This window comes from Sapajus apella, unplaced genomic scaffold (genome assembly GCF_009761245.1).
Source record: "Sapajus apella isolate SASKATOON/1434 unplaced genomic scaffold, GSC_monkey_1.0 scaffold120, whole genome shotgun sequence".
Lineage (NCBI taxonomy): Eukaryota > Metazoa > Chordata > Mammalia > Primates > Cebidae > Sapajus > Sapajus apella.
The window spans coordinates 2,273,361-2,298,072 of NW_022437060.1; the positions used below are offsets into that span (position 1 = coordinate 2,273,361).

The 24,712-nt window shown below is 40.4% G+C and overlaps 1 protein-coding gene across 1 annotated transcript in view; it reads right to left on the reverse strand.

Annotated features, from left to right (window-relative positions):
• CNTNAP5 (contactin associated protein family member 5) overlaps positions 1-24,712 on the reverse strand; it is an 851,907-nt gene that overhangs the window by 381,664 nt on the left and 445,531 nt on the right. Inside the window, exon 8 of the mRNA XM_032260961.1 lies at positions 19,980-20,244. Coding sequence (XP_032116852.1) covers positions 19,980-20,244 — 265 coding nt within the window. The remainder of the gene's footprint in view (positions 1-19,979; positions 20,245-24,712) is intronic.

Here is a 24,712-nt window from a genome sequence, read left to right on the forward strand (position 1 = left end):
TGCTACCAGCAATTTTTCTTTGAGTGGTAGAGTTATGGGCAATTTTGATTTTCTCATACTTTCCTACAAATAATTTTAGGAAAAAGTAAACTATTTTTACAGTAGATGGGGAAAGCTGGATTCCAGTGATGTACCAGGCAGAGGCAGCCTCCTGTTGGAGAGGTAACACACTAATCCAACCTTGCAGCATTTTTCATACTGATTAGGTGACACCGCCTAAGTTACTCGCCTTCACTAAGCTCTGATTTTATCATCTGTAAATACTAGAATTCCTACTGCTTATCATTGTTAAAGAAATCAAATGAGAAGGGGCAGGACATTCTCTAGGGGCACCGGGAGAAAGGTAGTGCTTGCGTACAATTCTTTTCTCTTCTGTTCCATTGTTACAACTGTCTTTGGTGTACCCTGTGCTGCTGATCTACCTTACTGAGAAAACTGTATTGGGAACTAGTCATGAGGTTTCAACTATTTCCTCTAAAGAGTTTATCAACTATTAAGACTCTGTCCTGTCGGTGCAAAGTGCTTGCTGAAGAAAAAAAAGTCATATTAACTGACATGGTCACAAAGACTTGTCTGTGACAAGAGCATACAGCCACGCAACCCTAAACTCTAAACAGTCAGTTATTGTGCCCTGTTACATGCTGAGTTGTCTTTCATCTCAAGGTGTCAGTTTCCTCACTTGCAAAGCGGACAATGATTGCACTTACAGGCCATTGTGAGGATTACACCAGTTAGTCCAGCAGTGTATGCAGAATAACTCATGTCAGCTATACGTGGGCAGTAGCATTAGCTTAAATAATGAACAGAGCTGCAAATACAAAATGGTCTTTGGCATTAGAGAGTATGGATATTAACATCACATGATATCTACACTGGGGTAGTCCATTGTTAAAAGGCAGAGGCATATACAAGGAGGATTAAAATAACGTCTTTTGAGTTCGGGCTAGTGGGGTAGACAGAGAAGCAAATACCATCACCTCTTGCAATTCTGGGTAGAACAGCAATACGTGAGCAGAGAAGACAGAAAGCCTAACTAACTCCATGTGAGGATCCCAAGAATGTTTCACAGAAGTGAGTGACAGTTCAGGGAGGTTTTGGAAAATGAACAAGGTTTGTAATTTACAGAGCAAGAGTTCCAGGAAACAGACAGAAAAAAAGAAACAATGGCCTGGGCTGAGAAGCAGGAGATGACAATATGAAGGCAGCTGGAAAGAGAATCGAATCACCCAGGGTCTCACATGCCAGGCTCAGGAGGACTTTAAACAATATTATTTGACAAATCATTCTGGAAGGCATTTTCCCCATACCAATTCCATCAGAATCTCTGGGGATGGGCCCTGGGCAACTGCATTTTTAAAAAAGCTCCCTGTGTGGTTCTAATATGCAATCAAAGATGAAAATCACAGCTTTAGAACATGGGAGTCCATGAGGGCTCTTTAGGATGGTAAAGTCAGGATGGGAGGTGTTTATTCGCAACTAGCAAAAGAGCCAATGATAGGAGCTGGGAGGAGTCAAGGCTGGAGGCAGGACTCTCAGGGCCTATTCTTTGCAGAGTTCCCATGAGGCAGAACGAGAGGATCTCACCTAAAGTAGCAGCAGTGAAAATGCAAAGCAAGTGATATAGATCCAGAGCCATTTCTCCAGGTAAAGTAGACCTGCCTTGGTAGATCCTTCTGGAGCAGCCCCAAAGCAGCAAGTTGGGAAGAAAACACTGACAATCACCGCAGAGGCATGCCAGACCCTCAGGGTGGCAAGCAAAGAGATGGTGCCCTGAGCTGAGCTCAGATGGCTGGAGAGGCTGCCTTGGGGGAAGTACAGCACCAGGCTTGGAGCCCAGCTGTATTTGCACCTGGGCAGCTGTGACCCATCTGCCCAGAGCATCCCAGATGTAGGAGACCTGAAGTATTTTCAGCCAGATCCCTCAGAGTCAGTCTCCACTGCAATACTGAACATCTGTTTGGGGTGGAGAGGAGAACTCAGAGGGTTCTCAGCCTGGTGGCCCCACTTTCTTTCAAAGGCAGTTGTCCTCAGACAAGACCAAGGTTTGGGTCCTGACCACAGGGATTCTGCTAATGAGACAGAGAATCTGCCAGGTATTTCTTGGCGACAAATATTTGACTTCTTTCAGAGGTATTTGGGGAGCACAGTCAATTGTAAGTCCTTTTTAAAAACTTTCATTTGCATACTCATTTGAATATATCTGCATAACATATGGGACTGCATTTGCAGGTAAACTCTAAACTGGAAGGGAGTTAGTAACTAGTTCAGAATAAAAGGTCTAAATACTCCCTAAGGGCCAAGCACCCTGCTAGGCCTCCGGGGTACAGTAGAGAAGAACGTATTTATAGAGGCCACACTGAGTGTCTACTCAATTAAGTATCTGTCATCTATTCAGGTTACAGATAGCACTGGCCTGAGGAGAGGTCTGCCCAGTGCAAGTCTGTAGATCATCTGTTCTGATTGTGGGTACTGTCCTCTCCCCACATCACCATCCATGTCTCTCAAGTTTCACACACTGAGGGTTTGCTTGCTTGGCTGTTATCTTTTTTTCTTTTTGGTCTGCTTTTTCTTTGGTTTGACCTTTTTCTACATGGTCCCCACTCCCAGCCTGGGTGTAAAGTTTAGCTCTGTGGAGGATAATTATTAGAACAATAGTTATTGATGCAGGTACTGCCTGGGGAACTTTTGAAAATACAGAACCTGGGGTGTACTCCGGGTTAATTAAGTCAGATTTCTCAGGATTGTCCCAGAACGAAGAAGATTCAAGATCCCTTGGGATTCTGTTGTGCAACCAGGGTCAGGAGCCACTCCATTGGAGGTGTCAGAAGAGAAAGAAAAGAAGCTGGAAAATTGGGAATTGCCCTAGAGAGCTGCCCAGGTATGAGTTCCAAGGCAAGTGAAGTGGTACATCCCCAGTTAAAAATCTCCACTTTTGCCCAGTGTGCATTGTCACTTCATTCTGTTAACGGACCCAAAATAACATCTCTAGAGACTCAAATACTCTCTTGAAGTTACTAGCAGAAGTTCTATTAATTATTCACAAATCAGGGAGAATACACCCTATCAGATTGCTTTTTCACCAAACCTCCTTCAGATAAATAGCTTTGAAAGAATAGACTTGTCCAATGAGGAGAATAGGAAAGCAACACATTTGAGGACAAGAATGTCTTAATAGGGGAAAAAAATTCTCCTAGGGGAGAAGAGTAGGTTATTTAGGGCCAATATGGGGCACTTAGCACCCCCATGATTTAGGGACCAAGGCTTAAAAGATGGGATTTGGGTTCTAGAAATGGATAAGGACAGACATACAATTTCTGAACTTTAAAGAGATGTCAGGTATTATTTGCCATCTCCCACAATGGTAAAGGATAAAAACTGATTATACTCAATCTTAATGAATATAGAAGGAAACAGTCATTTTTTTTATTTCTTTTATTGTACTTTAGGTTCTGGGGTACATGTGCAGATCATGCAGGATTGTTGCATAGGTACATACATGGCAATGTGGTTTGCTGCCTCCATCCCCCCGTCACCTCTATCTGCCATTTCCCCCCGTTATCCCTCCCCAACTCCCTACCCCCAGCTGTCCCTCCCATAGTCCCCCCCAACAGACCCCACTGTGTGATGCTCCCCTCCCTGTGTCCATTAGTTCTCATTGTTCATCACTCGCCTATGAGTGAGAACACTCAGTGTTTGATTTTCTGTTCTTGTGTCAGTTTGCTGAGAATGATGGTTTCTAGATTCATCCATGTCCCTACAAAAGACATGAACTCATCCTTTTTTATGGCTGCATAGTATTCCATGGTGTATATGTGCCACATTTTCCTTGCCTAGTCTATCGTCGATGGGCATTTGGGTTGGTTTCAAGTCTTTGCTATTGTAAACAGTGTCACTATAAACATACGTGTGCATGTGTCTTTATAATAGAATGATTTATAATCCTTTGGATATATACCCAGTAATGGGATTGTTGTGTCAAATGAAATTTTTATTTCTAGGTCATTAAGGAAGCACGACACTGTCTTCCACAATGATTAAACTAGTTTACACTCCCACCAACAGTGTAAAAGTGTTCCTAATTCTCCACATCCTCTCCAGCATCTGTTGTCTCCAGACTTTTTAATGATTGCCATTTTAACTGGAGTGAGGTGGTATCTCAATATGATTTGATTTGTATTTCTCTAATGACCAGTGATGATGAGCATTTTTTCATATGTTTGTTGGCCTCATGTATCTCTTCTTTTGAAAGTGTCTGTTCATATCCTTTGCCCACTTTTGGATGGATCTGTTTTTTTTTTTTTTTTTCTTGTAAATCCGTTTTAGTTCTTTATAGGTTCTGGATATTAGCTTTTTGTCAGATGGGTAGATTGCAAATTTTTTTTCACATTCTGTTGGTTGCCAGTTCACTCTAATGATTGTTCCTTTTGCTGTACAGAAGCTCTGGAGTTTAATTAGGTCCCATTTGTCTATTTTGGCTTTTGTTGCCAATGCTTTTGCTATTTTGGTCATGAAGTCCTTGCCTATGCCTATGTACTGAATGGTTTTGCCTAGATTTTCTTCTAGGGTTTTTATGGTATTAGGTCTTATGTTTAAGTCTGTAATCCATCTGGAATTAATTTTAGTGTAAGGCGTCAGGAATGGGTCCAGTTTCTGTTTTCTGCACACTGCTAGCCGGTTTTCCCAACACCATTTATTGACCAGGGAATCCTTTCCCCATTGCTTGTTTTTGTCAGGTTTGTCAAAGATCAGATGGTCGTAGATATGTTGTGTTGCCTCCAGGGCCTCTGTTCTGTTCCATTGGTCTATATCTCTGGATATAGTCAATTTTATATGTTGTTTGCAGCAGCCTAAATTTGTACATTCTTTCTGGAAGGCAATACAGCAATAAGCATCAAAAATCCCAAGAATGCCATACCTCATTTCCTGTGAATTTTATTCTGAAGAATTATTTCTAAAATAGTAACAGAACTGTAACCAAGATTTATAGTGAAGATAGTTCATGACACCATTATTTACAATAGCAAAACTTCTATTCTACCCATATTTTCAATAGCAGCAGGCTAGCTAAAGCAAATGTGGTTTATTCCTAATATGGTATATAATGTAGTCATTATCTAAGAATACTACTGATGTATCCAAGAATACTACTGATACTGTGATAAGAGGAAAGCTCTAAATAAATAGTACATGCTGTATGATTCCCATCTTGTTAAAAGCTAACACCAAGAAAATCACTGCAATAATGTAGAATGACAGAATCACAGATTATTTTTGTTTTTGTTTTTCTTTTATGTTATACTGGAATTTTCAATGTTTTTTAATATTCATTTTTTATCATCTTAAAAAACCTGACAAACTGTTTAAGCTGAAATAAAAGACAGGAAACTTTTTTGTCCTTTTCACTTTTGTTCTCATGGCTTCTCTCAGGTGCTGGAATTCAGCCTAGGGCATCAGTATAAAGGGTTCCTTATAAAGAGAGAGTTAAACAGACTGTCCTGTGCTTCCCTAGGAATCAAATAAAGACTTGGAAGATTTTCTTCATAGAGAAAAAAAGAATGACAGCTTTATCTTTGCAACTGAACTTGCAAATGAACCTTTGAAACAGTCCAATTGTAAAAATAGCTAATAATACATCATACTACCAGTAACAAATGCCTACAACGGTGCCAAGCATTTTAAATAATATAATTCCTAATTCTTACAATAGTCCTGGAGGTCAAGTTGATTGCCCCCATGTAATAGGTGTAACAGAGAAAAGTGGAGAGGCTGCCCAGGGCCGCATGGCTGCACAGAGGCAAAGCCAGCGTTCAAAGGGAAGTGTGGATACTGGGGCTGAACTCCTTTTGCTCATCAACACTGGCAACTCCAGCCAGCCCTACCCTGCTCCTGCCATCTCTTTGATGACCGAAAAGCTCTGCAAAGGTTTATGTTCTGCTACTGAATTCTACTTTGCTTTTATTTTTATTAATTTTTTGGTAACAGATTTATCAAGATAAAATTCACATATCATACATGTCACCTAAGTGTGAAACCCAATTGTTTTTCATAGATTCAGAGTTATACAACCCTACAATCAGTTTTTAAAACATTTCATCATCCCCCAAATGTACTCTGTAACCTTGATATACTGTTCCCCAATCCCCTTATCCCAGCACCTCCAGCCCTGGTCAACCACTAACCTTCTTTTCTGCCTCTATGGATTTGCCTATTCTGGACATTTGATATAAATAAAATTATACATTATGCTCTGTTTTCTGACTGGCATTTTTCACTTAGCATAATGTTTTCAAGATTCAGCCATATAGCACAAATTAGTACTTGTTTTCTTTCTTTCTTTTTTTATTTTTATTTTGAGATGAAGTCTTACCCTGCTGCCCAGGCTGGAGTTCTGGGCAATGCAATGGAGTGCAATGGAGTGTGATCTCAGCCCATACAACCTCTGCCTCCTGGGTTCAAGTGATTCTCCTGGCTCGGCCTCCCAAGTAGCTGGGAATACAGGTGTCTACCAGCACGCCTGGCCAATTTTTTTGTATTTTATTAGAGATAGGGTTTCATCATGTTGGCCAAGCTGGTGGTCTTGAACTCAAGGGATCCACCCGCTTCAGCCTCCCAAAGTGTTAGGATTACATGTGTGAGCCACCTTGCTTGGTCGAATCAGTAGATTTTTATGGTTGATGGATATGTGGATTGTTTCCACTTCAGGCATCATTATGAATAATGCTGCTGTGAACATTTGCATACAGATTTCTGTATGAACATGTTTTCAATACTCTTAGGTGTGTATATAGAAGTGGAATTGCTCAGTCACAGGGTAATTCCATATTTAACCCCTGAGGAACTTCCTGACCTTTTCTAAAGTGGCTGTACTAGTTTACATTCTCACCAAATGATTTTGCTTTTAACAACATCAACTTCAAGCTTTAGTTCCATCCTTTTGTGAATCACCTAGCTTCTGAAAAGAATAAAATTAAAATTCAACTTTTGTTTCTCAGTATGTCTACTTCTGTCAGAAATTAGAATTCTAACCACTTGTTATTACTTTGATATTATCTTTCTAGATAAAATTAAAAAAATAGTTATAGAGCATCTAATATCTCTTTTCAAATACTTTTGGTAAAGAGATCTCCACAGCCCTTTATAGTTCACACTTGATGAAACGGAGACTCAGAGAGGCTAAGAGATATTCTGAGTTCCTAAATTTTTGTTTTACAAGGATAGTGTTTACAGTTAAAGTGGGCTTTGTCACCACTGGCCCTGGGTATTCTGGACTGGCTGATTATTTGTTGGAGGTAGTTGTCTTATGGTATACCTCCTGTGTCAGATGGGCACCCCTGCTCACTAGATGCTAATAACAATCCCCCATCACCACCACAACCATCCATCACCACACCACAACCTTTCATTACCAAATCCACCACCCTCCATTACCAACATCACAACCCCTCTTGAGAAATAACCCTCCATCACTAATACTACAGCCTTCCATCACCAACAACACAGTGAACTATCATCAAAACCACAACCCTCCATTACAAACACCACAATGCCCCATGAGCAACAACACAACCTTCCATGACCAACACCACAGCCCCCATCACTAACACCACAACCCTCCATCACCACAACCCTCCATCACTAACACCACAACCCTCTGTCACCAACACCACAACCCTCTGTCACCAACACCACAACCCTCTGTCACCAACACCACAACCCTCCATCACCAACACCACAACCCTTCATCACCACAACCCTCCATCACCACAACCCTACATCACCAACACCATCCTCCGTCACCAACACAACCCTCCATCACTAACACCATAACCCTCCATTATCAACACCACCCTCCATCACCAACACCACAACCCTCCATTACTAACACTACAACCTCTTATCACTAGCATCACAACCCTCCATCATCAAAACTACAACCCTCTATCACCAACATTGCCAGCCTGCATCACAAACACTGCAAGTTCCCAGCACCAACATTACAAACCTCCATCACCAATATCACAATGCCTCCTAAACCAACAACACAGCCCCTGTAAACAACACAACCCTCATCACCAACACCACAACTCCCATCATCACCACAACCCTCCATCACCAACACCACAACCCTCCGTCACCAACACTATGTTCCTCCATCACCAATGCCACAACCTTCCATCATCACCACCACAGCCTTCCATCACCAACAGTACGTTTTTTCACAATATGGGGGGTGGGTGAGGTAAAGGGTAAGTTTGGTGGGAATGGAAATTCTCCCTTGGCTCAGAGCCATTGAGTTAAAGAAATAATTTTGAGGTTGCAGGGCCTTGATACACTCTTGTACTCTGGCTCTCTTTTTCACTAAACCCACCAATTCCTCCGTAAAATTTCTAACACATCTTTGCACTTCAAATGTCACCACATTTTACCATCTTATTTTTATGTTTTGAAGACAATATGAAAAGCAAGATCATAATGTTTTAAGGTGTCAATGAACCTTTGTAACCGAGTGACTGTTCAGGACCCTTAAGCATCAGCCATGACTACCCTAGGACTTTACAGCTACAGACAAGAACAAAAAGAGAGCCCAGGCCAGAGTAGAGTCCCCAAAGGCTCTGTTCCTAACACTGAAGATAACTTGTTAATGATATTCTTGATGGCTTTATTCATCTATTACTCCTTGCTAAAATCCCTACCACCTACAATTTCCAGAAATTTCGACAGATTTCTAAATTTCTCTAAACCTATTACATCATCTGTGAATTAGAAACAAAACTGATTGGCTTGACTTGAAAGTTTCTAGGCTCTATCTTCCCCCAGAAAACTCAATTCAGCCATCTTTCTATGTCCTCTCACACATGATCTTATTTGACTATTTAAAGGTAGCTGTCAACTTTTGCTGATTATTCTGACAGTCAACTTTTGTGAGAATAAAGTGGGCAATAGATGAATAATTGAATAAGACAGTCTGAAAATGTCAATCACATAAAAGAGTATATTATCATTACTAGTAGCATCGTGCTACAATTTAGAGCCTGAGTTATGTTTCCCTTGTACACCGTTTTTCCATCAATTATCAATTTCTATTAACTTTTCTCTACATGTAGTAGATTGAATACACATATGCCTTCAAATTCCCTCGCTTATTTTGTTCTACCCCTTATCCCTGAAGCTGGAAATTTCTGTAACGGTCTCCCACTTTTCCCAACTTCCTTTCTCTTTCTGATAGAGGACACCTTGCTAGAGCCAACTACCTAAAGACCAAGTTATCATGTGCCTCATGACAAATACCCCTCCATTGGGTCATGGAGCTCAGAGAATGAAAATCACTCTGCTTAGCTGGACAATCTCCTCTTTCTGTAATCAAGTGTCCTTCTGTCATTTCAGGCTATAGTCCAAAATCCTTACAAGAATTCCCTACTCCCGCTAGACAAGTGTGTTTATTATGCTTCGAGTAAACACACTTAGTGAATTAGGGCTTCCATGCCCAGCCTCTGCTCCATCCATATGCTGCCCTTACCATTCCCTGCTATAGATATCCATGCCCCAATCTTCCAAGGCCAAGTTTTCATGTCAGCAAATCCTCTCCTAAATTGTACAGACAGAGAACATATGTTTTATTACTTCCTATCACAGCCACCTAGCACAGAGCAGGGCATATAAAACGTGCTGAATGATTGATTGATTGAATACATGAATAAGTTAATAAATCAGGAAATGAATGAAGCAGGCTTTCCTTGACTAGACTAGTGCATGGTGATTTCTCTTTCTAAATTCCTGTAGCATCTGCTGTCTGATCATTTATTTAGTTCATAATATTTACTGCCTTGTGGTATTAATTAACAATCCATGCATGTAAGTCTCCTCTTCCCAGTGGGATGACAGGTACCTGGGAGTCAGAGTCTGAGTCATGTTTTGGGAACCCCCAGCATCAGCAGGGCAGCATCCTGCCCTCTCCAAATGCTCATTGATGGATTGAGCATCAGACCAGCTGAATCTCCACTGCCAAGTGTCAGCAGCAGGCCCTCTTGTGAGCATTGGCCATAAATCACAGGTTAAACCCTTCCTAGTTATTAATGCCTGGCTCATATTTCAAGGTAACCTGGATCCTGAAAACCCATGATCAAGGCATAAAAGGAAATTATCTGGCTTTGCCATCCGATAGGGTCTGATAGGAAGTCACAATACATTTGCCGTTGATGGTGAAGGTGTGGTTTCCTTAGTATAAACTTGAATGCTGAGATCAAACATCCATAGGCTAAACATTAAGATAAACTCCAGAGAATTATTTTCCTAATCTCTTCAAAATATAGCACAGACTCTGGAGTCCCTGACCAAAATGCTCCTTCATCCTTTGTCTTCTGGGTTCCAGGCATCTAAGCCCCCATAGTCTTACGCCTCTGGTTTTTGTTCTATTTCTCTTCTCTTATTAGAGCATCCTCTCCTTCTCTCTTCATTTGGCCAAATTATACTTATTCTTCAGAACCAAGCTGTGATATCCCCCCCTCTAGAAAGTCTTTTCTTTCTCACCTGTCCTGTTGCCTCTTTCCCATGCTTCCCCAGTGACCCAGGCACATGTCCTAACATTCATAAATGCCTTTTACTGCCTCTTCCAACCATGCCTATGAGCTCCTGGACGGCAGTACCTCACTCCCAGGTTCAAACACAGTACGCAGTGCAGAGTATATGCTCCAAAAGGTTCCTAAAGCCAATGGAAGCAAAGCAAATTATATGAGAGAATGTCAAAGTAAAAGATACAAAAGAAAAAGGGAGGTGTTAGCAGGTTTACAGTAAGATAAATCTGCTATGGTTTTAAAAAAAATCTAGCTCCTGTAGTGCCTGTTTTGAGTCAGAGATAAAGAAAAAGAGTGAGTTAAGGGATGGAATGTTTTGATTGTCATTATCCAAAACTTAAAAAGCTGAAGATGCTCAAGAAATTACTACTTTGGTAAACACTTCCAACCTTTGCTTGGTATCTTAAAGTTCACACAGTTGCACTTCTAGTTCTATATAACATAAAATGTTTCATCATGTTGTTATCTTCCGAAACTCAAACTCTGTGCTCAACCAGACAGCTTGTTGTGACAATCACAGCCCTGTGGCTATCCACTTATTTGCCCTTGCTAATGAGATTTTCTCATCAACATTATCTTAGCTCAAATACCGAGGCATTCATGACAACTTAATTGAAGCAGAGGATGAAGCTTATGGCCTCATCATGTTTATTTGATGTGCAGGTGGTGGCTAGCTACAAATGGCTTCTACGAAAAAGGGCAATATTTGGGAAGCAGCTCTGTTAATTTCAGGCCTGTAGCCTATAAGCATCTGGTTGCCAGCATTCCCTAGGGTGGGCACTTCCATCTTACACAATGCAGCTCTCCATCTTCCTACCTCTGAGGCCTCCTCTGCCCTTTATCTAATTAGTACTTCGCTGAGTATAACTCATTCCTAGGTATAACTCATTCCTAGGTTTGACACACTATGCAGCATATAATTGTTGTAACAGGAATGTTTGTTAAAAATCACTAACCCTTTTTCCCTGTTAAAATTATATCCTTCAGAAATGTTTTAAAGGCCAACTCCACTAGTTTATTCATGCGTGTGGCAAATAGCTGTGGAAGACAGGTGGTAAGCATGGTGTTGGACCAAGGCTTGGGAAAATAACATTCTTGTTTCCATGGATGCTTACATCTCTAGTAATGGAAAGGCCATTGAACAACAATTAAATAGACATCTTAGTATACATTGCATGAGCTGAATCGTGTCCCTGCAAAATGCATAGGTGAAAGTCCCAATACCTAGTACCTAAAAACACAATTGTATTTGCAGACAGGATCTTTAAAAAGGTAATTGTGGTAAAATAAGTTTCCATATATTTCATGTCCTTATGATCAGGAGCTATTTGTCCTTATGAGCAGAAGCTATTTGAACGGAGAAAAGACCATGTGAAGATAGAAAAAAGACGACCATCTGCAAGCAAAGAGAGAGGCCAGCAGAAGAAATCAATCCTGCCAACATCTGGATCCTGGATTTGTAGCCTCCAAAACTGTGAGAAAATACATTTCTGTTGTTGAAGACACTTAGTCTGTGATATTTTCTTATAGCAGCCTGAGCAGATGAATACATACATATACATACACACTTAGGGCAAACGTTACAAAGGAGAAAAAAGAGAAAATCAAAAGAACAAGGTATCTGGCCTGTCTTGTAAAGGTTTCTTGAGAAAATATCAATTGAGATTAAATTCTAAAAGCTAAGGGGGGTCATGTCAAGCATAGCTACAGGATTATGCATTTTATTTAATGCAAATGCAGTCAATGCTCAATAATCATCAAATACACATTCATTATGGCTGTTGATCCAAGAATCTTATCATACTTTGAGTGAGAGAATAAGCCAGTCACAGAAGTCGACTGGCTATAGAAAATTAACTGATAAAAAGGATGGCTTACTTTTTTTTTTCTTTTGGAACGTCTTCTCTCTAATTAGTACATTATAAGAGTGAAACATTATAAGGTGATTGTGGAAATACGTTAAACATTATTGCTTGCTCCTAGGAATAAATGGGATGAGCTGAGATGGCATCACCAATAAGCCATTTGCCTTGACTGTAGACACTTTTTCATGGTATTTTCTTGATTTCTGGCTCTTGGCTGGCCATGTTGCCTTTTGTCCAAAGATTCTGTCTGTCCCAGGTGATCAGCTTCCACCTTTTGCCTTTTCAGCTAATAATCAGCAAGTGGTGCCAGCTGCCAGGGTCAGATCTCTCAGTTTGGATTCTTTCCCCTCGCCTTCTGGATTTCATTCTATTGTCTTTAAAATGTAGATTCACCCCTTAATGCCGAAAATCCCAGTCTGAGTCTGATGACTCTGGTGACTTCAAGGCAGTACACTGTACATCTGGGAAGCTCTGGGGAGAAGATGCTTTAACAGAATCCAAAGTGGGCTCTCTGCCTGCCTCACTGCTGCTTGCTTTGCCTCCCGAAGAGATATTCACATATACCAACCTTCAGCTATAAGAAAGCTGGTCCCATAGCCAAAGACCCTTGCTGTGTCTCTGCCTGGTTTTCTCTCTGCATGAAATAGCTTCAATACTTACAACTAATATTGTTCCTCTATTAACATAATTTGAAGGCCTAGTATATTTTGTTAACCCTCCTACCAATATAGCAAACACACACACACACACACACACACACACACACACACACACACACACACACACACACGAGTAGTTTACTGTCATCTAAGAAAGGTTCCAAAAAAAAATCCTATTTGCATTTGGATATGTGTCTCCTAATTCTCTACAGGTTGTGAAGAGCCATAGCATGACCTGTTTTTAAGATCATGCAAACAACTCATCCACAAAAACCGTAGTATCAAAGAGGCCAAGTTTACTTTTCTGACTCCGCAAAGTGCACCAGAGTCTTGGGAGCTGAGATGCATGACCTCTGGAAAGAGGCTTGGTTCTGGGTACTCCCAATCAATTAGGACCACCTATTGCCAGTTTCAGAAGAAGAGCCTTGGATTGATGATTTCTTTGAAGATAATAAGGGTTGGGGTTGGCCTACAGTTTTATTTCAAGCAATCATGGATAGTGCTTGAGGGAGCATACTTGATTCTAGACTGATCCTCTCCTTCAGCAAATGAGGACAGTGAGGCTATGGCAACAAGACTTACTCATGTCCTGCATCTGATTAGCGCACAGCTAGGCTGGGGCATGACCACTGAAGCCTGAGTTCAAGCTCTTTGCCCAGACTATCAGACATTTTAAGAAGCACTACAAAAAAACAAAAACAACAAACAAAACTTAAGCTAAAACTCCATACTTCCTTCTTTCGATTCTCCTTACCTTGTATTTTCCCATCAGAAAAATAAAAATAACATTGAAATGTCAGATCACTTTCAAATAATTAGATTGGTGCCAGTTTTCTCTTAAGATTGCTTACCATTTCACATGATATTCAAAATATTCTGCCCTATTCCTCCTGAGAAAGCAAACCAAGTGGTCTCTTTTACCTTTATAAAATGTCCTGTTTTCTTAGTAATTCAGATTGTTTTGAAAATACTAAACTCCATTCTAAGCATCTCCATAAAAACCTTTAAAATGACAGCTACACCTTTCATTAAAAAACAGAACATAACACCTATTGCTCAATGAAAGGGTGCGGAGTTTGAGAGATCCTCATGACCCCATGACCATGTGAGTTGACTCCATGGCACCTGGTACCTTATGAAAAGTAAGAAAGAACTGGAAGCTTAAAATGTATAAATTAGGTTATCCAGGTAGTTGCTCATTCACTGAAGAATTGCCTAAGTGGCTTTTCTGATAAGGTTCACAGTTCAATATGACTCGTCGAAGGTGTTCTCTGCTTCAGTGAAACTCATGCGTTTCCACGTGGGGCGAGGATCAGGTCTCTCAATTTGAATTCGGAGAGAGCTAACCTTGATTCATGGGGCACAGGGGAAATTAGAATGGGAAAGACTGCACAAAGTAGGGCAACGTACTTAGAAGTAAGTAGATAGGCCCTTACTGAGGTAGATCTTACTTGGTAGCCTTCATCCTTAGATGATAATCCTATTAAGGAATCAGTACTGAGCACCAAAAAAATCTGAAGTATGACCTATTTTCTCAATGAATGTGTGTGTGTGTGTGTGTGCGTGTGTGTGTGTATGTATACATATAAATATATATATATATATATATATATATATACACACACATACATATACACATATAATTTACCTTTTTTTTAGGTAGAATCTCACTCTGTCACCTGGGCTGGAGTGCAGTGGTGCAATCTCAGCTCGCTGCAATTTCCACCTCCCAAGTTCAAGCAATTCTCCTGCCTCAGCCTCCTGAATAGCTGGGACAGGCATGCACCAACATGATCAGCTAACTTTTGGGTATCACCATGTGGGTCAGGCTGGTCTGGAACTCCTGACCTCAAGGAATCCACCTGCTTCAGCCTCCCATACTATTTGCTTTGTAATAGTATACAGTTAATTTTAGCCAAAGTACACAGAAGTTTATAAAAACAACAGACTTCCAATCTAGTGTGAATTCCAAGTAACACAAGAATAAGGCCACCAAGTAAATGGTTTTTGAAAGATGCAGCTTTGGACCTAAATAGCCACTCTCCTTAAAAGGATTTTGCAGATTTGTCTATAGATATAAAACAGTTTCTTTACATTTGAGTTATTTAAGCAACAGACAGTCTTAACAATGGATATGAGAGCAGCAAGACACTGTGTAGAGACCATGAACTTGGAAATTCTAAGGAAAAAGCTGAGATTGAACATCACTTTGGCTATTTTAAAGTAAATTTGGAATCTCAATTTCTTTCTATGAGTGTTGGTGTACTAACCACAGTAAAAGGTTTTGTATGACAAGGCTCTAGCACAATGCCTAACTGGCAAAAGGTCAGCGATGGCTGCTAGTTCGTCTTCCACATCACTTACAGTGAAATGAGGTCTTCTACCTTATCTCATACCCACATACATAAGGCTTGCAAAAAAAAGGAGATGACAAAAATAGATAATAAAGAAATATACAAGAAAGGGATACCACTGTTGTCCTTCGTCTTCCTGAAACTTCATCCCTAGAATAACTAAATTCAGATGTCTTCTATTTTGAGGATGCATTTAGTTTGCACATCTCTCCTTGATCTTCAATGCAAAGAGCCCTAAATAAAAACTACTTCCTTCCTAAAAAGCCATGGACAGTGCACAAAGCTCTGGGAACAGGGCTGAAGGCGCAAGGCATCATTGTGCTGTCCTTTCCAAAGGAATTACCTTCTCTTTTAGATCCAGGATGTTATAACTAGTCTCAAATAAACCTTGTATTTTCTGTCTCTGACCCATTTGTGACACACCAAGTGTCAAGGATAGCCCCGTTGGCCTTTAAAAACTATAGGAACCATTGTCATTATTTTTTCACTGTTGATATGAGATGCTGATCTCTTATAAAGTCAAAATAAGTTCAAGTACTTTAAAAACAAGTTTCCTCAGAAATGTAAGGGAATAGAAAATTGTTTTTGTTTGATAATTTGTTTGTTCTTCCTCCTCCCAGATAGGAAAATACCAGAATACACAAAACTTTGATCCATTCCCTCCCCCCGCAAAAAGTTCACATTTTCCAAAACGTAGAAATTCTCCTTAGGAGAGAATTACACAAGAGTTTTTGAGAACTCTGGCTACACATTTTAAAAACTTCTTTTTGCTGGTTTCATTTTCTGAGAGGTGAGTCTGAAATAACTGATGATTTGTTCCCTTTCTGAGCTGAGTAAAGTGGCAGCTCCTACCAGACTCTCTTTCGGTCATAAATGCATTTTAATGGACTGACAGGTGCTTAATAATACAGGCAGCACCTGGATTTTTAAGAGCAACATGCTACCAGGGCCTTCCTTGTATTAAAACTACATTTTTGACCTGAGGCCTACAAGTCTCTGTACTCAAAAACATCTCACTGATCAGAGAGAAACAGCTCAGTTCCAGCTCACATTTTTCTTTTCCAAATAAGGAGGATTGAGGTTTGACTTTTATAATTCTGAACATGAAAAATACTATAATTCTAAGTGATTAACTCACCTCCATTACTGGAAATCTAATAAATTTTATAAAAGTCCTCTGACTGCATGAATTCATTCTTAACTTTTATGACTTTGGAGAATGAGGCCCCTTCCAGCTATATGTCTTGAGTTAGCATGGAAGAAAGAAAAATGTGTTAAATAGCTACTCAACACTTTGTGCAGTATTTGAGATATACTACCTCATTTAATTGCCTGCACCAACTTATAAAGTGATTTTTTTTTCATCTCCTGTGATAGGCAGTCTCTAAAATGACCCTGAATAATCTGCGCCTGCTGATACTCATGCCCTGGTGTTATCCCCTCCATTTGAACACGAGCTGGACATGTTTACCTGCTTCTAAGGAACAGAATATGGCAGAAGTGATGAGATGCCATTTTCAATATTAGATTATAAATATAATGGGTGTTTTTTCTCACTCTCCCTTGGTGGCCTTCTGGAGAGGCTCATGAGGAAAAGCTTATGAAGGAAACAAAAATATTTCACCCCAAAATATACTTATTTGACATATTTTGGGAGGGCTATTCAGAAAGCAGTAGCCCTGCAAAGCTGTCTCTTGTGGGGACTTGTAACTGTAGAGAAAACCTGCATCGATACATCAAGGCTTTCTGTGAGGCTCTCCCTTGTTCGGATCTATGACTAAGGGTCTGACACGTTTAAGAATCTGAAAAACACATTTACCATTTATTCTCTTTAAGGGCTGCTACCTGTATGACTTTATCTACATCTTAAGTCCACCTTGGCAAACAGAAATTCCTCTTCTCTCCCCTCAATTACCTGTCTTACCACATAACCTGATTTACTACCATGCCTGTGTTCTTTGTTGTTGTTGTTTTGTTTTGTTGAGATGGGAATCTCATTTTGTCATCTAAGCGGGGGTGCAGTGTTGTGATCACGCCCCACTGCAGCCTCGACCTCCCTGGGTTCAGCTCATCCTCCTACCGCAGCCTGCCGAGTAGCTGGTACTATAGGCATGCACCCACGTGCCCAGATGATTTTTAGTTTTTTGTTGAGATGGCGTCTTCCATGTTACTCAGGCTGATTTTGAATTTCTAGGCTCAAGAAATCTCCCCATCTTGGCCTCTCAAAGTGGTAGGATTACAGGCATGAGCCACCGTGCCTGGCCCACAACATGTTTTTAGCCATGCTCCAAACCCCTGTTCTTTCTGTAATATCAAGATGGCATAAAAGCATCAGTCAACTGTCATTTCTTTGGGCTTTTATGTTTTGTATGACTTTGTGACTCTTGTGACATATGTATGCATTTTTCCTGTTAATTTGTCTATTATTAATTTGTTTTATAGACTCAAGTTATTATAAATAACTTGAGGGGAAAAGTTAGAGCTTTCCTACATGTGGAAGTGGATTTTCTGAGGCCTGCCTACAGCCACACGAGTAAGTCTGGAAGATGTTCCTCCATTTAACCTTGCCATGCATGCAGCCCCCATTGGCAATTTGATTGATAACCCATGGGTGACTCCAAGCCAGTCACGAGACAACTGGCCCCTGGATTTCTGATCCACAGAAACTGGGATGTAATAAATAATGTTTTCAACCATTAAATATTGCTGTCACTTGATATGCAGCTACAGATAACTAATACACTTCAGTTTACATATGAGACAATGTTTATCCAGGGCCGCAGGAAAGGAAGGAAAAAGGGTATTAAACTTGATTGTCTGAATTCCAGACCCAGGCCCTTCTGCTATGCTCAGGGGTTCAGTGGGCCATTTTGTTCACTTATGGACATTTGAATGTCCCCCAGGATTTGACAAGACCAAACCTATGAGAAAAGAAAAACAGCTTCAAGCAGTATGAGCTATGTGAGTTATGCAAAATATATCAAGCCCAGAGAGACGTTAGTCACAACCTTCCCCTGAGCCCGTGGCATCCATACTCTGGGCAATTGTTCGGTCATTTTTATCCTAACTAGCTGCCTCATTCATTACCTTCTTTCTCCTGGAATCTGTGATACAAAGAACAGCGCCTAGGCAATTTTTAGCTGTTATGATTTTAATGCAAATTTCTGATAAACAACATAGAAACTGCCGCTTTTTCTTTTCTTTAAAAATCTGCTTCTAACTGCAAGTAATTAGAGCAGAGTATACATTCAGAGCAACTTGAATCTATATTCTCAGCTTGTGATCCTCAAGCTTGGCCCAAGTGAACTATCTATTATATGAATATTGCCTTAGCTTCTTCCTTTTAGATCAACAACTATTAAGTCATATCCTTTACAGTGTAACTCAATTTTTGCTAATCTATTGGGTAAAAACCCACACAGTCCAGTTGAGACAAAAACATCTAAATCAAATTATAGTATAATCCATCATGGATGTTGACCTATGGTGAAAAGCAGAGGGAGATTTTTATTCAGATTGTTTATTTCTGTAGACTTCTGAAATAACTTCTTGTATCACCATACTGCACCCCAATGCCTGCTCAATCCTTGGCATGTGAGATTTGACCTCAATGAGTATTTGTCAACTTAGTAAATACACCGCTGCTTGAAGTGCACCAGATATTGGTAATATAACAGACAGAAAAGGAGAGAGAGGTTTTCACTGTTCCATGTTGAAGCAGCAGCAGCTGGAGGAACTAGGGTGTTGGAAAACATGACTTGTTTTCATAGACCTTTATGTATTGCTAGACAGTAAGATTTGTGGTACATGGCAATGAAAAAGGGCTTCACAAACTTTGGCCATTTGAGGACCAGTTAAAAGCTTTGCCATTCCCTGGTGCCATATGTACTAGCATTTACTAAATACATTTAAAGTATATGTGTATACATACATATATTTTTATATGATTCTTATAATTTACTAATTTTTACTTGAAATAGAATTTGGGTGCTATAAAAAATCCCATGGTAATGTGGTTCAAGAGGAGAATATAGACTTGGAAGTCAGATAAATTCAGGATAAAATCCCAGCTCCATCACTTAGGAACATGGGATTTCGAAGTGATTGCCATGATTTCTGAATTCCTCAACTATTAGGTAAAAAATAATAACTTCCTTCAGTGAGCATGGTGAAGGTTCCATATGATATATTCCATGTTTGTAGAGAACCTAGCAGAGAGCTCTATAAATTGCCTAGATTATGCTAAATGTTCCCAGGTAAGGATTCTTATTCCATCTTTATACTGAGACTGCTAAGAGACAAATTTAGGCATTGATCAAAGTTGACATAGCTAATTCTAAATTCACTGTTTTGTTTGGTTTACTACTGAAAAAAAAAAAAAGAATCTGCCCCTTTAGACTTGGAGTAAATTTGTGAATACTGGTCTAACCCACATCCTTGAAATTTAAATTCTGTATGTTTCTGTGAAGACCTCAAACTTTGTTGACTTGGTTAAACAAGAAACCGATCCAGAGTGGCAGCAGACAGTACCTGTGAGGATTTCAGCTACACGTTCCATCATTTTCTGAATCACGAGTCTCAGGATTCCACCCTCCAGGCTCAGCAGCAGGGTCCCTGAGCCCTCAGACAGCTCTGTGGACAGAAGCAGACCATCCTTGTTCCACGTTCGAAACTGGAAACTCACTGAGAGCCCATCAATTTGGGGGGTGCCGGGCAGTAGCAAATAGCTGCCACTGGAGTTGACAAATGTGATGGGCACAATCTGTGGTTCGGAGCAGGAAAAAGTGACATTGCCCTGGAAAACAATAAAAGTCAAACATATAAAAGCCATTTTTTATTCTGCAATCTGACAGCTGATATAAACAATCACCTGGAGCTGACCTTAATTTCAGGATCATTCTACATTCAGTGGCAAGATCTTAAAGGAGAAAAAAAATGTTGGCTTTGTTCAGACACACTCACAAGATTGTTTTCTATTCTTGTGTTAAGGATCACAAGGCTATCTGCAAAAAGGGCCACCTGAGATGCCCAGAAGGAAAGGGGATGGAAGCATCCACACTTTCTAAGGGGCATAAGTATAATTACATTTACTCATTACATAAATACCTATGGCAAGTCAACTATGTGCCAAGCTCACAATGTGGAACGTGCTAAAAAAAGGGATAAATGCCTGCTTCCGTGGGAGACTGGCAGGAGAAATAACTGGACAAGCAAAAAAGTGAAAATAAAACAAAGGAGGGAGCGAGGGAAGGGTGGAGTGAGGGTACCTTGACTAGCATTTCCAGCAAAGGGCACAGTTTCTGCAAAGCCTTGAAGAAATCAGCAAAACAGCATCTCTACGGAATTCCAGGGAACCTGCCATTTCTAAGCAGTTAGTGGGACAGGAAGGGCCAGGCAGCATGAAGGAGGTAAGTCTGGAAAGGTGAGTAAAGGCAGACCTTGAAAGCCCTCTGATGCTTCCTGAATAGCTTTCATTAAAACTTACAGTGCCCAGCACTTTGGGAGGCTGAGGCGGGTGGATCACGAGGTCAAGAGATCGAGACCATCCTGGTCAACATGGTGAAACCCCGTCTCTACTAAAAATACAAAAAATTAGCTGGGCATGGTGGCGCGTGCCTGTAATCCCAGCTACTCAGGAGGCTGAGGCAGGAGAATTGCCTGAACCCAGGAGGTGGAGGTTGCAGTGAGCCGAGATCGCGCCATTGCACTCCAGCCTGGGTAATAAGAGCGAAACTCTGTCTAAAAAAAAAAAAAAAAAAATAAAAACCTTACAGTATACTGACATGCACCATAGATTTAACTTACTAAAAGTATTTTCAGTAACATAAATGAGGAGTGAATGAGAGGATTCCTCTTGCGGAATATTAAGTATGTATTGAACCCAAAAGAAGAGTAAGAAAATTATTCTTTGCATAAGTGTGAAGAAAATGGATCCAAGTTTATTTGAGAATCAGTAGAATAAGGAAGTTAAGAAATGTGGGAAATTAGGAAATGTGCCCAACTGAGCCCTGTACTGGGGTAACTTCTAATGGGTGGGTAAGAAGAAAGCCCGAAATATTTCATAAATTGTGAATAGGTGTTCTACTAGGAAAGCCATTTGGAATTTCTACTGTAAGCTCTATAGCCAACCACCTCCTATTTTCCCACGGTATTATTTTCATCCTTCAGGCTCCAATACTGATCTCCATAACTACGCAGTATGTCCTTCTGGTAACTTCATCCACATAGCTATGGACTTATCATTTTCCCTGTAAATGTTTCCTTTCAAGTCCACGGCATGGCTGCCTTTGCACGACGCTGTGGCTCAGCCTTTCTGAGCTTGCTCCAGCAGCCCGCATCATTTATGCAAAAAAGGTAAGGATCCCTCAAGTGGAACGCCCTAATCTAAGTAGTTACCTGAATTAAATTTTCCACCAAGGTAGTCAGGTGGCAGAGTTAGATACGTAGTAGTGTTCTCAGTCCCAGAGCAGGGTAATGGCTCAATTCCAAAAAACTCTTACCCAGAAAAACATCCCTAGGTCCCAACCATGTTTGTTTATGATAGTCCTATATTCTTGAAAATGTATAACAGTCCCCAAACAAACTTCTACAAGTAGCACATTTCTAATGATTCATTCATCAATCACACTGTGGTGAGCATATTATTGCATGAATCATTTGTTGTAGTTGTTCAGATTTTTTTTTCCCTTTAGGCTAGATCCTCAGAAGTTAATTAATGTGTCAAAGGGTAAGGCCCTTGATATCCATCAAGCAATCACCCACAGTTTATAACACCCCACTGTGCCAGACAATAGGATAGGCACTTACATGCATATCTTGTGAATTCTGCATAACAATGCAGAATATTTTTTTCTTATATATTATTTTCTAATATATTATTTCTAATATATTCTTTCTAATATATTATTTTCTTCATTTAATGGATGCACAAACTGGACTTAGAGAGAATAAATAACTTAGCAAAAGCCACACACCTAGCTAGCAGGGAACACGGAAGAAAAACCCGTGTTTGTCTAATTTGTAGTCTTCTGCTTTTAGTCGCCAACTCTGATACCTCCATCCTCTGCACTGAGTGCTACCATTAAAAAAAAAAATCTACCAACTTGTTCTTGGTTTCTCACAGTTGTTTTAATTTGCATTTTTGGATCTCTGGTAAATTGCCTTTCAAGAATAAAAACATCTAGTTTTATTGGCCAATGATGACCAATTCATTGTGGCAGGGCTGTCTTTTAGAAGAAGCCAAATCACAAACGCTCTGCAGAGAAGGTAGGAAGTAGTAATAACTTTTATTTATCTTTTCCTTTCCTGAGGTCAGTAGTATCATTTTCTATAAAACCAAATCTACCAGAGCACAGTTTCATTCAAAGTCTGAGATTGTGTAGAGTGGAAAATTTCACAAAGATGAAGAAGGCGAAGGCATAGGAGGTTGTAAAAGTACCCTCTTCCCCAAGTTATCTAAAACCCAGTTTAGCTTCACCCAAGACCTCTTCTGAGAGCCTTCTGGATCACACCCATGATAGGCAGCTTCAGAACAGTGGAGGACCTGAGATTCCTTCCTTATTTGATCAGTCTGCTCACATCTGACCAGAGGTCTGGCTCTCTTTCTTCAATCTCCCTTCCTTTCACTGCTTAATGGGCCCAACTACTTGAGCATAATACTGGGTTGCTCAGAATCTAAGGAGTTCCTGGATTGGTCCCCCAGGGCGAGGCCTTTAATTAAATGCCTTCAGAGATTCTCACTCTAAGATAAGGTTGTGTGTGGGCATGAACAGCTAGCTCAACAGAGAGCAGGAAAACTTTGAAATGCACTAGGATATGCTGTCTATCTTCGGACGGTTTCCTCGCTCACCTTAGGCCAGCTTCTCTCTCCCTTCCCCCTATTCCCATCACGCTCTCCTCTATTATGCTTGCCCCTATGTAGCCACTCCTGTGTCTGAAACTTCTTTGGTTTTAGAGCATGGCTCTACTGTATACTCCAAGGGCAAAGCCAAGGGCAACTAGGAGAGAAAAGAAGTGGATGATGGGAAATTCCTTCTACACTGAATCTGACCCAGCTCTCTGGGTGCACGTGAGTGTTTGCAGTTCAGCTTCCTGTCACACAGCTGCTGTGTGCCACTTTTCTGATAGTCCTGTCTCAGCTGTGCTTACTGCTGGCAGAAATGACGTACAGAGTTGAGGGCCATCGGTACCACCCCCATTCACCAAAGCGAGGAGAAAAAAGAAAAACGAGCTGCATGTAAAAGTGCTACTGTTAAATCGACAAAAACTGACCGTTTTCAATAGTGCCATTTTGGTCTCCAGAATCTGTCTCAAGATGGCATTTGAGGGAGTTCCCACTGGCCATTTAGAAATACCATACAAGAAGACAATTTACTTTAGAATCCTGTCAAAGGAGACATGGCAAATGGTCAATGGCCTATATTCGACCCTATATACCTCTTAATCTCTTTCTTCAAATATCATTCCTCGTAATCCCAAGAAACGACCTTCATTGCCCTCAAAGCCCCTTTGTCCCACTGTATGTTTAATTCCATTCAAGATTTTTCAAGCTGAGCACAGGGATTAGTAAGTTGTATACATAAATGTTACCTGAGCTTTTGCAGGCTATAGTAATTAAATTTACTCTACGTACTTACTCTAATTTACTGTAATTGGTACAAAGTATGTCTGGTAAGGAAGAGTGCATTGATCAAAACTTCAAGGTAAAACCATTGGCCTTGACCTCATAAGTGAGATTGAAAGGAGGTCAATGAGTTGCCCTGGGTCCACTGTTTTCCTCTCCTTATCTTATAAGAACTACAGGGTCTTCCGTTGTCCAAAATAAAGTCACTCGTCAAGGAAGGAACTCAATCTTTGGTGTCTGAGTGCTTTTCCTTACTATACCCCCCAAGAACCAGTTGAACCATGGACTCCTCTGTCTGACTGTGGTGACTCAGAAGTGAGTCACTTCTAGAGGCTTAAGTTTCTTTTTTGTAACCTGAGGCTGTTGAACTGAAGGGCCCTAATATTCCTACTTGTTCCCCTAAACTTGGGTATCTAGACTGAACACCCACATCTTTACCATCTGTCTTGTCTTTGCAGAGGACTTAGGGATCATCTGAATTATTCTATTTTTGCCATGAAAAGTGTAACCAAGTATTTACATTTTAGAAGACTTTTTCTTTGAATGATTCAGGCTGTAAAGAGGAAATTTAGGCCTCTTCCCTAATAATTCCTGTCTTGATGCAGGAAAGAGAGAAAGAATCACCATACATGATAATTAT